The sequence below is a fragment of the Podarcis raffonei genome, chromosome 8, assembly GCF_027172205.1.
Source record: "Podarcis raffonei isolate rPodRaf1 chromosome 8, rPodRaf1.pri, whole genome shotgun sequence".
NCBI lineage: Eukaryota > Metazoa > Chordata > Lepidosauria > Squamata > Lacertidae > Podarcis > Podarcis raffonei.
The window spans coordinates 14285678-14305030 of record NC_070609.1 but is presented as its reverse complement, the minus strand read 5'-3'; the positions used below and the strand labels follow the sequence as shown (position 1 = coordinate 14305030).

Sequence of the window (19353 nt, the reverse complement as noted above, 5' to 3'; positions counted from 1 at the left end):
TTTTTACTCAACAAAATGCTTATCAAAAAAAGGTTGAAGAGGGTAAAAAGAAAGAAATATTGGAAGAAGTGATTTAAAAACCTGGAAAAGATTCAGAGGTGTTAGTGAACCAAGAAATTGAATGAAAGATTAAAATGTTAAGGCAGATTTTTTTTAAAAAAAGCGAACAAATGAGGAAAACTGCTTGCTTGGCAGTTAAAAAAGAAACATCAATTGAATGCAATAAATAAATTGAAAGTAGAAGGAAAAATAATTGATAACCCGAATGACATTAGACAACAATTTGTAAAATATTATATAGAGCCATATCGAGCCAGTAAAGAAAATAAAGATAGAACTGGAGATAATTTAGAGCACAGTAAATTACCATAGATTCCAAAAGAGTAAATCAATTATTTAAATGCACCAATAATAATACAGGAAGGGCAACAAGAAATTAACCATTCAAAATTAGGTAAATTGCCAGGGCCAGATTTATCAGCAAAATATTATTAAAAAACTACAGGATTTTCTGGGACAACTGTTGATGGATGAAGGATGTAAAAGAGCTAATTCATCAAGATCAAGCTAGCTTTCTTCCTGGCTGACAGATGAAGGATAATATAAGGAAAATTAATTGATACAATAGAGTATCTGGAAGTCAGGAATGAAAAGCAAGCAGCTTTGATGTTTGTGGATGCAGAGAAGGACTTTGATAATGTGTCATGGACCTTTATGGGGGGAGGGGAATATGGAGATGATGAATTTTGGAAAATCATTCCTAAGGGGAATTGACGCAAGTTATGCAGACCAACAGAGCATGATGACAGTCAATAATGTAGTATCAGAAAATGTAAAATTACAAAAGGGACAAGACAGAGTTTGGCCCCTGTCACCATTACTGTTCATTTTAGTATTAGAGACCCTGGTGAGAAATATAAGATCTGATGAAGAAATAAAAGGTATAACAGTTGAGTGCAAAGCATATAAGCTGAGAGCATTTGCAGATGACCTTGTAATGACCGTAGAAGACCCATTGGCAAATGTACCAAGGGTCCTAGATAAAATATCTGAATTTGGTGAGGTAGCGGGATTTAAGATAAATAAAAATGAAATGAAAGTACTGGTTAAAAATATGACAGAACAACATAAAAATGAGTTACAACTAGCAACACAATTGACAATTAAAAAAAAAGGTGAACTGTTTGGGCGTTTGGTTGACAGCTAAGAACAGAAATTTCTTTAAGGATAACTATGTATGGAACTATGGAAAGAAATAAAGGAAAATATGGATGTTTGGGGAAGGATGAATTTAGCACTATGGGGAAGAATTTCAGCAATGAAAATGAATGTATTGCCAAGAATGTTATTTTTAATTCAAACCATACCCATAGTCAGTGGAGCAGAACACTTCAAACGATGGCAAACATATCTTTCTAGATTTATCTGGTGGTGGTGGGGAACCAAAGATTAAATATAAATTATTAACAGGTGCCAAAGAAAGAGGTGGATTTTCACTGCCAAATTTGAAGTTATATTATGAAGTAACCTGTCTCTGCTGGCTGTGGGAGTGGATAATTTTTTTAATACATATATTTTAGACCTTGAGGGTCATAATAATAGATTTAGATGGCATGCATTTATTTGGTATGAGAAGACTAAAGTGCACAAATGGTTTTTAAATCATTTGGTAAGGAAATCCATTTTCGCAGTATGGGAGGAATATAAAAACCTGTTAGAGCAGAAGACACCATGGTGTCTTTCCTCACTGGAAGCAATATGCTTGAAAAAAACTAATGCAAAAAGTGAATGGGCAACGTATAAAGAGTTGCTAATGGAAATAGAACAACAATTAAAGTTGAAAAGATTTGAAGATACAAGACATTTAGTAACAGATTGGTTGCAATACCATCAATTGAATGATGTCTTTAACATTGATAAGAAAAATGGGTTTAGTAAGGAAATTTCAAGGTTTGAAAAAGATTTACTGGAATGCCCAGAATAAAATTTAAGATATTAACTGATGCAAAAGAAAGAGGGGGGTTTGCCCTGCCGGACTTAAAACTGTATTATGAATCAGCGGCTTTTTGCTGGCTGAAAGACTGGCTACTTCTTGAGAACACAGACATTTTGGACTTGGAAGGGTTCAATAACAGGTTTGGTTGGCATGCATATATATGGTATGACAAGGTAAAGACTCATAAAGGTTTCAAGAATCATATTGTTAGGAAAGCACTATATAATGTCTGGATTCAGTATAAAGACTTGTTGGAAAATAAAACCCCCAGGTGGTTGTCACCAATGGAAGCAAAGGAAGTGAAAAAACTTAATATGGAATCCAAATGGCCAAAATATTGGGAAATTATAGAACAAGAGGGGGGAAAGGTGAAACTACAGAGTTACGAGAAATTGAAGTCCAAAGTAAGAGACTGGCTTCACTATTACCAGATAAATGAAGTATTCAAACAGGACAGGAAAATTGGCTTCCAGGTGGAAAGATCAAAATTAGAAACAGAATTGTTAGAACCCAATACTAAGAACTTGTCAAGAATGTACAACTTGCTGTTGAAATGGAATACACAGGATGAAACGGTTAAATCAGCTATGATTAAATGGGCACAAGATATTGGTCATGACATTATGTTTGCTGACTGGGAACAGTTATGGACCACCGGTATAAAGTTTACGGCATGTAATGCCTTAAGAGAGAATATTATGAAAATGATTTGTAGGTGGTACATGACCCCAGTCAAGCTTGCAAAAATCTATCATTTGCCCAATAATAAATGCTGGAAATGTAATGAAACTGAAGGTACTTTCTATCACCTTTGGTGGACGTGCCCAAGGATTAAGGCCTTCTGGGAAATTATCTATAATGAAATTAAGAAGGTGCTTAAGTGTACCTTTCATAAGAAACCAGAGGCTTTTCTCCTGGGCATGGTAGGCCAATTGGTGTCAAAGAAAGATAGGACGTTTTTTATGTATGCTACAACAGCAGCAAGAGTTCTTCTAGCAAAGTATTGGAAGACACAAGAACTATCCACGCTGGAAGAGTGGCAGACGAAGGTGATTGACTATATGGGACTGGCTGAGATGACGGGCAGAATCCGTGACCAAGGGAAAGAGACGGTAGAAGAAGATTGGAAGAAATTTAAACTTTATCTTAAGAACTGTTGTAAAATTATTGAGTGTTAAAATGTCATGGGTAAGGTAAAGCAGATTTGCAGCGATAAATGATTGGGTAAGAGAAAAAGGTTAAAGAAAGTGAATTATAAGTAATTGAGATCAGGGGTTGCTGAAAAAGTTTAAAACAGGGATGCAGAAAAGGGAGGCATGGGGAAGTCGTCGAAATTGGGTATAAGGAAAAAAGGTTATGAAATTATACATGTTTATATGTTTGTTTGTTTTTGTATTGTTGTTTGTAATGTGTTATAATATATGTTGGAAAATTAATAAAAATTTTATTTAAAAAAAAAAAGATTTACTGGAATGCAATGTGACGTTACTTACCAAAATGTATAAGTTGTTGCTAGAATGGCATACTAAAGATGAGGAAGTTAAATCGGTAATGATACAATGGGGAAAAGATATCGGGCACAATATTCAATTTTCATCTTGGGAAAAGTTATGGAGGGAGGACTTAAAATTTACAGCATGCTGTGCATTGAAGGAGAACTATATGAAAATGATGTAACCCCTACAAAATTAGCAAAGATATATAGAACTTGTTGTTTAGTCGTGTCCGACACTTCAAATGTATATTGGAAGTGTACAGAGAAGGAAGGCACGTTCTACCACATGTGGTAGATGGGCAAGATAACAAAAACATTCTGGGAAATGATATATAATAAGCAGAAGAAATGTTTAAAAAAACGTTTTTTTGGGGGGAGAAGCTTTTTTACTAGGAATTTCAGATGTAGAGATGCCAAAGTAGCAGATTATGTATGCGAGGACAACAGCGTGGATACTACTGGCCCAAAGATGGAAAAAGATGGAAAAAGTCCTGACCAGACGTGAATGGTTGATGTAGATGATGGACAATGCCAAAATGGCGAAAATGACCAGGGAAATCAGAAACCAGGACATAGTCACTTTAATAAGGAATGGAAAAAAATATACAATTTACTTAGGAGAACACTGTAAAGAACTAAAAATTTGACAGGATTTGAGTAACGCTTGCAATGTACTAAAAGCTAAGCTAAAAATGGATTATTTTAAGAAAAATAGAGAAAATATATGATGCAGTAGAAAGTATTTGAAAATGGAAACCATGGAGGGATGGAGAGAATCCTAAATGTTGATGATTGTCACTAATGTTTGCATTCAAATGAATCGTGTAAAATTGAAGAAAAAAGATTTTCTTTTCTTTTTTTAAAAAAGAGAGAATAGCCATGTTTGTGTAGCTCCCTAACAGAGAAAGCTCCATGGCCATTGCTGGCTCCAATTGAGACCTTCCTCGTAGTTGTGTAAGTGGCTGATTCATACCTGGCACACTCGGCCATTGGCACATTCAACTCCTGAGGTCTCACTTCATTCTTTTCACCCTCTGGAAACCACGTCGAAGACAGCAGGATCAGTTTTACTGCTTAAAGTCTCCATTGCATCCACAGCCCATTCCACACTTTCCAGCCTTCCTGGAATGGATCTGGTATCCAGGCTTTTCCTGAAGGAGCATCTCTACCCCACTCCCAATTCAGCCCAAACACTGAGATCTAGCTCTGAGGGCCTTCTGGAGGTTTTCTCACTGTGAGAAGTGAAGATAGAGGAAACCAGGCAGAGGGCCTTCTTGGAAGTGGTACCCACACTATGGAATGACCTCCTATTAGATGTCAAGGAGATAAGTAACTATAGAACTTTTGGAAGACATCTGAAGGCAGTCCTGTGCAGAGAGATTTTAAATGTTTGATGTTGTATTATGTTTCTGTATATGCTTGAAGGCACCCAGAGTGGCTGAGGTAACCCAGTCAGATAGGGTGGGGAGTAGTAATAATAAAATTAGTATTATTACTATTAAGAGGAATCCTTAGATGGAGGCCATTTTGAGGGGCTATTTTGTAGGTGGCTTCAGGGCTTTTGCTCTTGCCTATTTGGCTCTAAATTGCTTTCTTGAATGCCTTCATCATTGACATTGTAAATTGTAAATTATCTATATCGAAAAATAAATCTTAGAAGTGTCTATCAACAACTAATGAGATCATAGACAATTCCTACGCAGAGCTTTGAATTTCAGTATGTTCCTCTTTATCCTCACTGAACCATTCAGTATGTTCCTCTTTATCCTCACTGAACCATTTGTTCCGAAGTGTTGCCTGCGACATGAGACCATGGCCTATAAATAACTCCAGGTAAGCCTCTACCTGCACCAATTCCCTTGTTGATTCATCTCTGCTCTGAGTCTTCTAATCTTTCGAGAATGATGAAGGCACTCCTGAGCGCAAGCCTCCTCTTGGTCCTGCTTTCTCCAGGTAAGTTGGGAAACATTTAATTACCTTTGGAGGACACTTGCAGCTTGGGAGAGAAGGGGAATTAGAAGTGCAGATCAACACCCCAGAGAGCAAGGAGTGCAGGGTTACCAAGAGAAAGTAGCAGAGAGTTAAGTCATGAATATTTCTTGTGATGTCATTATGATGGACCCGACGACCCTTTTCCCTCTGGCACCGTTGGGCTCGTCCTCTCACTTAAGTATAGTGCACACAACTCACAGAAAACCAATCCCACGGATTTCCACAGTTTACCTCAGATTATTTTGTAGGGGATTTGCGTGAAGTAAAACTTAATAATTAGGAGTCTCCGGCAGGATTTGTTCAAATTAACAATAACAATTTTATTTAACAAGAAAGTTCATGACACGAGTCGATAAAACTTAGGATTCTTCAGTTTACAATGTTATTTCACTTCAAGGTTTTCTCAGTTGTTTCACACTTAATACTTTGGTTCTTAACAAGGTGGTACTTTCTGTCAGTTACACACCCCTAGACAACCCTGCTCCTGAGGCACTCCAAGGTTTCACTGGTTTGGGAGTCTTCTCTTACTAGAAGAATCTCTCCCCTCCTGACTGGAATGAGACCTAAGTAGACTGTCTCTTTACAGCTTCTACTTCTTCTGTAAACTAGTGTTGTCGGCAATGGCTTCAAGAGTTTTAATTAATGAGTGTTTTACTCATTTCCTTTCCTTTTATTTTATTCTGTTAAAATGCTTTCAAAATTGAACCCCTTTTAATTTACTATCACCTCCTCTTCTTAGTCTCATTAAGCAAACTGCAAAATCAACTAATAATAATGATAATGATAATAATAATAATAATCCATGAAGTAAACTTTTGCTTCTGTCTTCAGTATTACCTCTGAAATGCAGATTTACTTATAACAAGACTGGAATGACCTACAATAGCTATCTTAAAACAATTTGTGACTCCAAGCAAGATTCCTGTGTTGCCAGTGTTCTGCGTACAAATATAAGTAAGATTTTCCTGCCTTTTTGTCTTTTGCTGTTGGATTAGATTAGGGTTCTACAGCATATAGAAGTCTATGGTAGGGCAACTCACCCATGAAAAAAGTGAGTTTAGGAAGCTGTAGCACTTCAGCTATAGATGAATTAGAACTCCCATCAGCCTCAGCTAGCCTGGCCATCAGTCAGGGATGATGGGAGATGTAGTCCAACAACATCTGGAGGATCATAGCTTCCCAATCCTGAAGTAAGCAATAGCTTGCATATGAAAATGGGGAATATAACATCACCTGATCACAACCAATGGCTGAATCTGGGCGCTTATCTCCAAGCTTAGGGAACTTGATTTGCATCAACATGAAATGAATAATGAACTCCAATTTAGTTTTGGTTATCAAACTAGACAATAAGCCTAGAATATAACATGAATATCCCCTTTGCCATAAATGACATTGAAATTGTCACAGATCTATAAAAAAAGCTGAGCAATTGGGATGGGAAACGAAGGTGCTTCACACTTTCATGGCTCCCCCTCTCCCCTCAAGAAATTTTGAAATAACTCTCAGTGATGAAATGATTAGGAAGGAACCATCATTACGGAAGTATTCTTGCAGTTCACCTATTAAAAAGGGTTTCCGTTACCCAGCTTGATTCAGTGTGGGCCCCTCCAACCTGATGAACTTCTTTCATACTTCAACCATTGGTTAAGGTTGTTTTGATCCCCTTGCTTGATCCTGATTCACCCACCCCTTCTACCTAGAAGGACATGGGTGCCATTTCTGGTTCGTCTGAGGCGCCAAAATGCCTTGGGGCAATCCTGGGTGGGATGGTTCCAACATCTGGGTGGGATCTGTTCCAACATCACTGGTACATTCTTGGAGGGAGAGGGGCAAATGGGCAGTAAGGCTGGTGCAATGCAATGTCTTGCCAAGTTTCTTGCACTGGGCAACAGGAGTTCAGGGAAGCATTTCCCCCACCCTGCAAACTGTTATGATCGACTAGCAGAGAGAATGCAGTGTATGGCACATGTATTGTCAGATGTATAGGAGAAGGCATGAGTCCTTGTGCTAGAATTTTGATGTGAAATGAAGTTCTGCATACATTCCAAATTTAAAGCATTATACAAATTAATTGCAAACATAACAAAGAGGTTGGTCCTATGGATTATGGAGGCAAGAGACTACTACTTGTGGCAGAGAGCTGAACTCATAAATGCCTGCAGAAAACTATTCTGTTCCACCTGGGCTATGCAGATCATTAAGAATAGATCTTTCCACACTGGTTAATTGATATCTATTGATTTACTTTTAATGTGGTTTTTCTTGTATCTTTTATGTATTATTACTGGAAAATATTTTGATATTTTTTCCTTTTTGTTATAGCAGTGCACACACATTTAAACAAAGAAACAAACAGCACCTCACTTTAGATTGCCAAATTTAATAATACTTTCCATATTGTTACTTTGAAAAGGTCCTGATTCAGACATCAAAGAAAATTGGAATTATTACAATGAATGTACCTTAGGAGCAATAGTCATGAATATTTTCCCCAGATCTAGATATTTCTTTCAATTTCTTTTTCATAGTGGTACTCCAAGTGCAACTTTTGAATAAATGCACGACATCCGACCATTGTTTCTCAGGCAATTACAGCTTCACTGCAGGGGACGGTAAATTCTTTGAGATGAAGAAGCACTGCTGCAACACTGAACTGTGTAACAATGCAACTCTCAGCCGTAAGTTTCTGTATAATTTTAAAATCCACAACATGTTAGGGCTTTGCATTGGATTTGGCCAAAGGCTGGATACGTAGTCAATCAGCAGTACTCAGAGGACCTGGGCCTCATTCAAAAGGGGTGAGCAGCCCCAGATGGCTATATGGGTCGAGCCATTCAGCACTATCAGGACCTCTCAAGGGGTGGAGAGGAAGGCAGGATGAAGAAGCAGGCATGAGGAGAAACTGTGAAGAAGAGGGACCTACTGGGCAGCTACATCTCTGCCTGAGAAGGGATGGGTTCCCTTTCCAACCAGGCCTCTCTCCTGAATCTGTCCCAATGCCAATCCTTAACCCAGACTGGGTCTAGATAATCTTATTTTCAAAATAATACTTGCTGGTGCCCCACCAAAACTGTAAAGCCCTTGGGTGAATTACAATAATATACAGATACAAAAACAGATAAAACCATTAATATGCTCACTATACTTTTGATTTTGGCAGTTCCTGATCGCAACGTGCTGGCTGAAAATGGCCTGAAATGCCCAGCCTGCTTCTCCAAAGGAACCACACAGTGTAAAAGTCAGAAGACCATCAACTGCCTTGAGAATGAGACCCAGTGTGTTGTTTTTAAAGGAGCTCTTCAGATAGGTAACATTGCTACTCAGACAGGGGGGAAGGGCCTAGTCATTGGCTGGGTTATGCAAACTCCCTCCTGTTCTCCTATTCTCCCTCCCCCCGTCTTCCCTTTCCCTTGCATATTACTAAAAATGTGAGAGGGACCACATCTCTCACTGGCCCCACTCTGCAACCTTCCTTAGTGTTTTGCCTACCAGGAATGTGTACTTTAACTCTCATAATGCCTCGCTTGTCCAGAAGGAGGATTCAGAGAGAGATGTGTATATAAAACACCCTTATGAACAAAAGTAAAAAGTGCATTCATTGCTTCACCTCAGTTGCTTCTGGATCTCTCCACCATTGGGTTGCAGTCCAGGACAAAATGTGTCCCTCTTGCTCAAAAAGCACATTATGTAAAAGGCATGTAATAAGTTTACTTAAATTCTGTGACAATGAGCAGTATCTGGCTAACTCAGCCATTAGTGCAAGGATTTACAGTTGTGCAACAGGATTTCCGCTCTCTTCTGCCTGTATGTGTTCTTTATCCTCCCAAATGCATTTAGGAGGACAAAGAGAGGGAGGATATACTCAGTTCCACAAGAATACATCATTTTGCTGATGTCATGATTTAGCTACATTAGTAAAGATATAGCACTTTATATTTTTTATAACACTGTGACACCAGATGGCATGATGGAATCCCGTCTTTGGTCAATCGCATTTGCTTGTATGAAGTTTGCAATGCATTTAACTGAATGACTTTTTTGATGTGTCTAGATCCAGCCTTAGATGGATATCTCCCTATCAACATAGTTTTGAGGAATAATGCTGTTTGGAGACAAGAGAAATTTGCCAAATCCCTCCTTTCTGAAAAGAAGAGAGAATTTGGAATGAATGGGGGAAGGGAATCTGGGTTGATTTGCCCCATAAAGGAAGAGGCAGAATCAAGGCCCTTCGAGCTGCTTCTGCCCTACATTCTTTCTTCTTATCCTTCTCCTGCCCTTTATAGCCTGGGCTGTGCAAATTTCTCTTCTAAGGGCTGAGTAAGAATTCTGAGAGGAGTTCCTAATTGGCTTTTGCAGTCCCCCCTTTTCACCTACTTCATGTTAGCTGTGTTTAACATGAAACTCGTAAAATAAAAGGAGGATTCTCTGGATGCTTAGATCACAGTGGGGCAATGAGGAAGCCTCAGTGGGCATCCAACTGTCCTGAGAGACAATGGAGTGCACCTCCAGCTTTTTTTGTGTGTGGCTGTTGACTCACGCCAGGTTCAAACTCCCACACCAGGGAGGGAGTGTTGTTTTCAAATCTTGTTGTGTGGCCACAGCATGTGGCTTTTAACATGGCAGGGAGATGGCAGGGATACAATTCCTCCCATTTTATTGGTACTCAGCTGCACACTAGAATTTGATCTGGTTAATCTAGTTAATTAGGCCTGTTTTCAGATCCTCTACTTTCATTATATTTTATAAATACAACCTGTTTATTAATAATATTTGTGTCTTGAGACTCCTTTGGGTATAATGGCAATTCTGAATTACATATGAGTTATTTTTTTACCTTAACTTCTGATGTTGAAAATTTTGTATATTCATGTTCCAATGAAATTATGATATTTTTCAGATTTTTTAAATATACACATTTTAAAACTAACTAATTAAAATTATCATTCACCATCACAGACAGAATCTTCTAATCCCTGAGTAAAGGCCTTATGTCACTATTTGTTTTCTTTCCCCCCAGGTTTTACTAAACACCACGATTTCACGTTCCAAGGTTGTGGAACAACAGATTTTTGTGCCGTCCGGAAAAACAGAAGAATGTTTGGAACTGGGGGATTTATCCTTTTTATTACCCAAAAAAGATGTTATAATGCTTCAGGAATCTCACACCAGCCTGAACATGAAGGGTAAATAGGACAGTGTAGACCTCCCCCTTGTTGCAAAATCCATGTATTGCAAAATCCATGGCAATGAGGGGAAATTGGAGGCCTAGTGGTGAAATCCAGGACTCAGGGTCTGTGGTTCTTTCTTTTTTGTATTTGGTGGAGGTAAAGGGAAGCCAGGGGAAGAGAAAAATGGGTCAAAATGTGGCGATTGTGAATTCTAAGAAGCCTGTATCGATACAAAGAACCCTTTATTGCATCATTAACAAATAGTTAAATTTTCATTGTGATCATTACAAAGCATAATAAATGGTTATGGGAAATAAAATTTTGGTTCTTAGTTCTGTTTCAGATGCAAATGCAATTATTATTTATGGGTTTAGCTGAAGCAATTTCAAAATTCTAAAATACATAAAACATAAAATTTCTCTCATTATAATCGTCACTGTAAAGGCAGAACAGACCACTTTTTCAGAGGTGTATGGGCACTTGTCCCTTAATAAAAAGTTTATCATATACCCAATCCATCTCTCAATTGGGAGGTTTAAATATTTGAACAAACCTTCTCTTACATCTTCATAGATAGGACAAACAAGCAAGTAGATGGGTAAATATTTAGGAACCTTATCTCCATGTAGGCAAACTTTTTCTACAGAGGGAATCCGGCGATAGCATCCTTCAACTATGACAGACTTCATACACTGGAGTCACAGAACTGTAAATGCTTTCCCCCATTTGGTATTTGTGATGCAGGTTACATAGTGAGGGTGCTGAATGTATAGTTTGGCATATCAAGGTGCAGGATGGTCCCACCCATGGGGCAAGGTGTGGTGACCATCTTAGGTGGCTGAATCCATAGGGGCTGTCAGGAACACAGCCCCCCTCAGAAATTGAGCTGAGTTAGCAAAGGTCTAACTCTGCAGATGCGAGCTGTCTGTTTGGGTTTAGAGAGGACAGCCCACCCACCCCACCTTCCCAGGGAGTAATCTGTTTGTTCTCAAAAGGAAGAGAGGAAGAGTTGGAAGCCAGGCAACCATCAGATAAGCCAGAGTCTGAGGCTGTATCTTCTGGGGAATAAAGGTAAAAAATCCCTGGACGGTTAAGTCCAGTCAAAGGCAACTATGGGGTTGTGGCGCTCATCTCTCTTTCAGACCAAGGGAGTCAGCGTTTCTCCACAGATAGGTTTCTGGGTCATGTAGCCAGCATGACTAAACTGCTTCTGGTGCAACGGGACACCGTGACGGAAACCAGAGCACACAGAAATACTGTTTACCTTCCCACCACAGCAGTACCTATTTATCTACTTGCACTGGTGTGCTTTTGAACTGCTAGGTTGGCAGGAGCTGGGACAGAGCAACGGGAGCTCACCCCGTGTTCGGGAACCTTGGGGTTTTATTTTCCAGTAAGTCTTTGTATCTTATCCAGACATTAAACAATGCTTTCCTGACAATATGGTTTTTAAATGCTTTATGTGCCTTAACCTTGTCGTACCACAAATATGCATGCCACCCAAAAACATTGTTACAACCTTCCAGATCCAAAATGTCTGTGTTCTCAAGAAGCAGCCAGTCCTTCAACCAGCAGAATGCTGCTGATTCATAGTAAAGTTTAATGTCTGGCAGGGCAAACCCACCTCTTTCCTTTGCATCGGTTAATATTTTAAATTTTATTCTGGGTTTTTTGCCCTGCCAGACAAATTTGGAAATCTCTCTCTGCCACTTCTTGAAACAATCCATCTTGTCCACAATCTGCAAAGTCTGAAACAAAAATAACATTTTTGGCAATACATTCATCTTTATAGCTGCAATTCGACCCAACAAGGAAAGCTTCAATTTAGACCAAATTTCTAAATCTTTTCTAACTTCTGACCAGCATTTCTCATAATTATCTTTAAAAAGATTCAGATTTTTCGCAGTCATATTAATCCCAAGGTATTTCACTTTCTTAACCACAGTTAAACTTGTTTCATTCTGAAACCTTTCTTTTTCCATTGATGTTAAATTCTTCTCTAAAACCTTAGTTTTTAGCTTATTTAATCTAAATCCTGCCACATGACCAAATTAATTTAACATCTTTCTTGGGCAATTCTAAACCTGTTATTCCAAGGAGAAAGGCCTCTGGTTTCTTAATAAATGTATATTTCAACATTTTTTTCAGTTCATTATAAATCTTCTCCCAGAAGTCTTTCACCTTGGGACAAGTCCACCACATATGGAAAAAAGTACCTTCTTTTTCTTTACATTTCCAACAAAGATTATCACTTTTGTGATAAATCTTTGCTAATTTTACAGGGATCAAGTACCATCTATACATCATATTCATAATGTTTTCCTTTAACATCGTACATGCAGTGAACTTAACCCCTTTCCTCCATAGCCTCTCCCAGTCCTCCATCATTATATTATGTCCCACATCCCTTGCCCAATCAATCATGACCGATTTAACTTGTTCATCCTTTGTATGCCACTCCAACAACAAACTGTACATTTTAGACATATTCTTATCATTAGTATCTAACAACTCCGTTTCCAATTTGGTTTTTTCTGTTGCAAAACCATTTCTCTTATCCATCTTATATAATTCGTTAATTTGATAATATTGCAACCAATTCACTTTATCTTTAATTTGTTCAAATGGTTTTAATTTAAAACCTTCCTGATTCTCTAACAACAAATCTGAATACCTCAACCATTTCTTTTCCATATTTAACTTTTTTGGGGCCTGTGCTTCCATTGGTGAAATCCATTTTGGTGTTTTTCTTACTAAGAGATCTTTGTATCTAGTCCATACATTGTATAATGTCTTTCTAATTACATGATTCTTAAAACCCCTGTGGGCCTTTACCTTGTCATACCATAGATATGCATGCCATCCAAATCGATTATCCAGTCCCTCCAAGTCTAACACATCATCATTCTCTAATTGAATCCAATCCTTGATCCAACAGAATGCAGCAGCTTCAAAGTATATCTTCAAATCTGGCAGGGAAAAGCCCCCTCTTTCTTTTATATCTGTAAGTAATTTATATTTAATTCTAGGTTTTTTCCCCTGCCAGATAAATTTAGACACTACCTTCTGCCATTCTTTAAAACATTTGACATTATCAAGGATTGGTAAAACTTGAAATAAGAACAACATCTTCGGCAATACATTCATCTTAACCACCGATATTCGGCCCATCAATGAGAGTTTTAGATTTGACCATACCTCAAGATCTCTCTTGATTTCATTCCATAATTTTTCATAGTTATCTTTGTAAAGATTCAAATTCTTTACCGATAAATTCACACCCAAATATTTAACTTTTTTTCACCGAAGCAAGGCCTGTCCTTTCAAAAAGGTTTTTTCTTTCGTCATTATCTAAGTTTCCCCCCCAAAACTTTGGTTTTGCTCTTGTTTAATTTAAATCCTGCTACCTGCCCAAACTCTTGAATCAGCTCCAGTGCTTTCACTGCACTGGTTTCTGGATCTTGTAAAGTTAAAACCAAATCATCAGCAAAGGCTTTTAATTTATATTGCTTGGATCCTACTACAATGCCTTTAACCTCCTCCTCTTTCCTCAACATGTTTAACAAAACCTCCAGAACAGAAATAAATAGCAGAGGGGAAAGCGGGCACCCTTGCCTGGTTCCTTTCTCAATTTTGATTTCCTCTGAGACCACATTATTAACTATGATTTTTGCTTTTTGTTCAAAATAGATCGCATTAATACCATTTAAAAATTTCTGGCCAACCTCAATTCTTTCTAGATTTTTCATCATAAATAACCAAGAAACATTATCAAAAGCCTTTTCAGCATCAATAAACATTGACATTGCTTTACAATTTCTTTTCGTTTCCAACCTTTCTATTATATCAATTATATTTCTAATGTTATTGTGATGGGATGGTGAGCTGCTTGTGCGTAAAATCCTAGTCCCTCAGAGTTTGGCTAAGTCCACAAACCTCTGTTTCTGACGGAGCTCCTTAAGCATGGCTCCATCAGTCGCTCGTTGAATCGGACAGTGGGCGTTTACAGAACTTCTTCCAGCATAAAAGCTCCTTAACGGAAACGCGTCTTCTGGACTCTCGGCGTGACAGTTTCCGGCGAGGAGTGGGTGTCCCTACAGGAGGTCTTGAAACCTCCCCACTGTTTTCGCTTGAAGTGTCTCTGAGCCCTCCCTCCGACTCACTTTCCCTTGGAACTCCACTTCTCCCCCTGCTGGTCCCCTCCTCAGCTGAATGGTCTCTCTCACCCTCCGTGAGCCCTTTCACCTCCTGCGTCTCAGATGGCAGTTCCCTGACATCCACCTCCCCTCCAGGGCCCCCTTCACCCCCTTCCCTCCCCTCCTCTGCGGGAGGCGAGGGAGCAAAACCCCTGAAGGAACCTCCCTCATCTTCCGAAGTTTCGAACACTTCCCTCCACCTCTTGCTGTTTCCGGTTTCCAAGTACTCCTCCTCATCGGAGTCTGTTCCTCCTTCCAACTCCGATTCCCTGAATCCTTCCAGTTCCTCCCCATCGTCGGTGGTGCCAAAGTACTCCCTCCGGAACCTCGCTATTGGCTGAGGTTTCCTGGGGAACCTTTGGTGGAACGTTTCGATCAAGATCTCGTCACGGACCTCCTCTGCCGTCACCCAGGTGTTTTCCGACTCCGGTTCCCCTTCCCACGCGACCAAATACTCCACCTGATTACCCTTCCACCTGGAGTCGATGATTTCCGCCACATGGTTGCTGCTTTCCCTTTCTTCTATGGCTGGCCCCCGTGTGGATACCCCTTCACCTTCCCCTCTATATGGTGACAGTAATGACCTGTGGAATACTGGGTGCAGTTTCATGTGGTTCGGTAACCGGAGTCTGAAAGCCACTGGGTTGACCTGTTGGATGACCTCAAATGGTCCCAATCTTTTGGGTCTCAATTCCTTGCAACCCCCCTTGAACGGCAACCCTTGGGTTGATAGCCAGACCTGACTCCCCACCCTAATGGTTTCACCTTCCCTTCTGCTCTTGTCTGCCTGCCTCTTATATTCTTCTTTGGCCCTTTCTAAGTTGAGTTGGAGTTGACGATGGATCGCTTCCATTTCTTCTACAAAATGTTCAGCGGCCGGGACACTCCATCTCTCCCCTCCTCCCCCTGGAAACGCCCTGGGGTGGTACCCATAATTAGCCAAAAAGGGGCTCATCCCGGTGGACACATTCTCTGCATTATTGTAAGCAAATTCCGCTAGCGCCAACTTTTCGACCCAATCGTTCTCTCTGTCATTGACATAACACCTCAGGTATTGTTGGAGGATACCGTTTGCCCTCTCCGCCTGCCCATTGGTCTCAGGGTGCCTGGCAGTCGAAAAGTTGACCTCTACGTGCAACAAGCTCATAAGTTTCCTCCAGAATCTGGACGTGAACTGTTTCCCTCTGTCGGAGACCACCCTCAAGGGGGCGCCATGCAGCCTAAAAATATGTTCTACAAACAATTTCGCTGTCTCTTCCGCCGTGACTGCATGTGAGCAAGCTACAAAGTGACCCATCTTAGTTAACAGGTCTACTACGACTAGTATGGCGGTTTTCCCCTGGGATTTAGGCAGGTCAGTCATAAAATCTATCGATACCGCCTCCCACGGTCGTTCTGGTGTGGGCAACGGTTCTAATAACCCCGCTGGTGCCCGCCTTTCTCCTTTGGCTCTCTGGCATTGGTTACACCTTCTCACATACTCCCGTACATCCTCCCTCACCTTGGGCCACCAAAACTCCCTGGTCACCAACCACATGGTCTTGTGTTGCCCAAAATGCCCCGCTGTGGGATTGTCGTGCAGCTGTTTGAGTACTCTCCCCCTCAATTCCCCTTCGGGTATATATAGAGCCCCTTTGTAATACAATGCCCCGTTTCTTTCTTCAAAACCTCCGGGGTCTTCTCCCTCTCTCCTTAAACCTCTGAGCTTATCCTGGGCGTATTCATCATTTACCGTTCCCTCTACCAGTTCTCTTTGCCCCACCCAGGCCGCCCCACACACCCAGTGGTCCTCTGGGATAATATGTCTCTCTTCAGGCGCTCCCTCCCCCTCCAAATATTCAGGTTTGCGAGAGAGAGCGTCCGCTCTGATGTTTTCTGGACCTGGCACATAGCAGGTTTCAAAATGGAATTTGGAGAACTCCTGGGCCCATCTCACTTGTCGTTGGTTGAGCACTCGTGCCGTTCTCCAATACTCCAAATTCTTGTGGTCCGTACACACTTGCACCTTATGCTGTGCGCCAATTAGTAAGTGTCTCCATCTCCGGAACGCTTCGTGAATGGCGAGTAGTTCTCGGTCATATACGGTGTAGTTCCTCTCGGATTTGTTCAGCTTACGTGAAAAGAAGGCACACGGTCTCCATTCCGACTTATTGCTCCCTGGCTGAAGCAGCACCGCCCCCACCGCCCGGTCTGAGGCATCAGTTTCCACTCTCATGGGTTTTTGTAAATCCACATGCAGGAGCTGTTCTTCCGAAGCGAATGCCCTTTTCAATTCCTCAAATGCTTGCTCCGTCTCCGCCGTCCAAACGAATTTCTTCTTGCTGCTTAGACAGTCCGTGATGGGAGCCGTTAAGTGGGCAAAGTTCTTGATGAATTTACGGTAAAAGTTCCCAAACCCTAAGAACCTTTGCACATCCTTTTTCGTTTTCGGTGTCTTCCATTCCAGCACCGCCTGGACCTTGCCTGGATCCATGGCTAATCCCTTGTCTGATAAGCGGTACCCCAGGAATTCCACCTCCTTGGTGTGAAACTGACACTTCTCCAATTTCACCCACAGCTGGTTTGCTTGCAGCTGGCTCAGCACTTCCCTGACATCCTTTACATGCTGCTCCTCATTCTCTGAATATATCAGCACGTCATCGAGGAAGGCCACGCAATTCTTGTAGAGCAAAGGTCCCAGGACATGGTTCATGAGCGATTGAAAACAGGCGGAGCCTGATTGCAATCCGAATGGCATAACGAGATATTCAAAAGCCCCCAAAGGGGTGAACATGGTGGTTTTCCATTCATCCCCTTTCTTTATTCGTATCAGGTTGTATGCCCCTCTCAGGTCCAATTTCGTGAATATCTTTCCCTTCCTCACCCTGGTCAAAATGTCATCAATCCTGGGCATGGGGAAAGTCACTGGTTCTGACACGGCATTTAGCCGCCGGTAGTCCACTACAAGCCTGGGTTTATCCGTGTTTTTTTTGTCCACAAAAAACACTGGGCTCCCCCCCACCGCTCTGGACTCTCTGATGAAGCCCCTCTTCAGGTTTTTATCAATAAACTCCCTTAACTCCTGCATTTCCCTGTCTGACATGGCGTACAGCTTGCCCACGGGGAGCTGGGCCCCAGGGACCAGGTTAATTTGGCAGTCAAAGTCTCTATGCGGTGGTAGTTTATCTGCTTCCCTTTCGCTGAAGACCTTGCTCAGATCAGCGTATTGTTTGGGCACCTTCCCTTTGTCTGCCACTTCCGTCCCTGCTAGAAAGGCTTTTGCCCCTTCTGGCACCTTTCCCTCTCTGCAATGTTCCAGGCAATGTGCTGACCCGAAGGAGACCACTCTCTGATGCCAGCCCACTAGCGGGTCATGCAACGCTAGCCAGCTCATTCCCAAAATGACGGGAGCCCCTCCCAGGGTGGCCACATTGAACGCTATCCTTTCGGTGTGCCTGGCCACCCTCATAACCATTGGGACGGTCTGTAGACTAACTTCTCCTCCCAACAGCTCCCTCCCATCGATCGTGGTCACCTGCAGGGGGTTGCTTAAAGGGAGTGTCTGTATCTGGTGTTCAGCTGCAAACTCCTTACTCATAAAATTACAGGAGCTGCCTGAGTCCAACAGCGCCTTTGTCTTTAGTGGGTATCCGTTTGCCAGCTCTAGCAACACCTCTATTACTAGGGCTGGTCTTGGAGGTTCCGGAGTGGGCACTTTTACTGCTCCTTGGCCTGGCTGCAGTGCCCCGACGGTGGCAGCCAGGCGTTGGCTTTTACTGGCTCCTGGACTCCCTCCTCCTTCCCCCCAACAGCTCCCGCCATCCCTTGCCATTCCTTTCTTTGCGGGCAGACTCTGGCAAAGTGACCTGGCTGCTGGCAGAGATAACATTTCTTGGCGCTCTTTCCCTCCTTCTTCCTCCCTTCACTGGGATTTGAAACTGCGCGCGCGCGCGCTGTTCCAACTTCCATCGGCTCTCCTGGCGGGAAACTTGGCTCTGGAATCTCTGGAATGCTGAAATCCCTCCAACGCTCTCCTTTCCCCTCCCGCTTCTCCAAGGCTCTTGCCTCCTGGCGCGCTCCAATGGTCAGCGCTGATTTGGTCAGCTGGTCCATAGACTCCGCCCTGGGCGCCCGGGAAAGTTCGTCTTTCACCGCCGAAGAAAGCCCTTCTTCAAAGAGCATTTGAATGGGTTCCGCCGATAGCTCCCATCCCAATTTATGTATCAACATTGTAAACTCAGTCCAGTACTCACGAACCGATCGGCTCCCCTGTTTGCAAGCCATCAATTGTCTGCGCACCAGTCCCTGTTCAATCTCGCTGGAAAACATCAAATCCATGGCGCGAAAAAACTTCCTCGTGTCCTTCAGCATTTCACTATTCCCTGCCATCAGGGGTCTAACCCAGTCTCTCGCCCCCCCCTTCGAGATGGCCAATCACAAACGCCACTCGCGATGCCTCGTCGGGAAAGTCGTTAAACTGCAGCTCGAGAGCATACTGCATCTCTGTCCTAAAGGCTTGATAGT

At 41.7% G+C, this 19353-nt stretch overlaps 1 protein-coding gene across 1 annotated transcript; it reads left to right on the top strand.

Moving 5' to 3' along the window:
• The first annotated feature begins 730 nt into the window (after nucleotides 1-730).
• LOC128419199 (uncharacterized) lies at nucleotides 731-10673 on the top strand. Its single transcript, XM_053399619.1, has 5 exons — nucleotides 731-1058; nucleotides 5325-5444; nucleotides 8015-8164; nucleotides 8647-8793; nucleotides 10504-10673. Exons 1-5 carry the CDS (start codon nucleotides 731-733, stop codon nucleotides 10671-10673), a joined length of 915 nt encoding a protein of 304 aa, XP_053255594.1.
• Nucleotides 10674-19353: the final 8680 nt, after the last annotated feature.

Excerpts from the sequence above, each read along its gene's own strand:
- LOC128419199 (XM_053399619.1), top strand. The coding sequence starts at position 731 with ATGGAGATGATGAATTTTGGAAAATCATTCCTAAGGGGAATTGACGCA. Across the intron at positions 1,059-5,324 it reads AGATAAAATATCTGAATTTG|GTAAGCCTCTACCTGCACCA; the intron begins GTGAGGTAGCGG and ends AAATAACTCCAG. Across the intron at positions 8,165-8,646 it reads TAACAATGCAACTCTCAGCC|TTCCTGATCGCAACGTGCTG; the intron begins GTAAGTTTCTGT and ends TGATTTTGGCAG.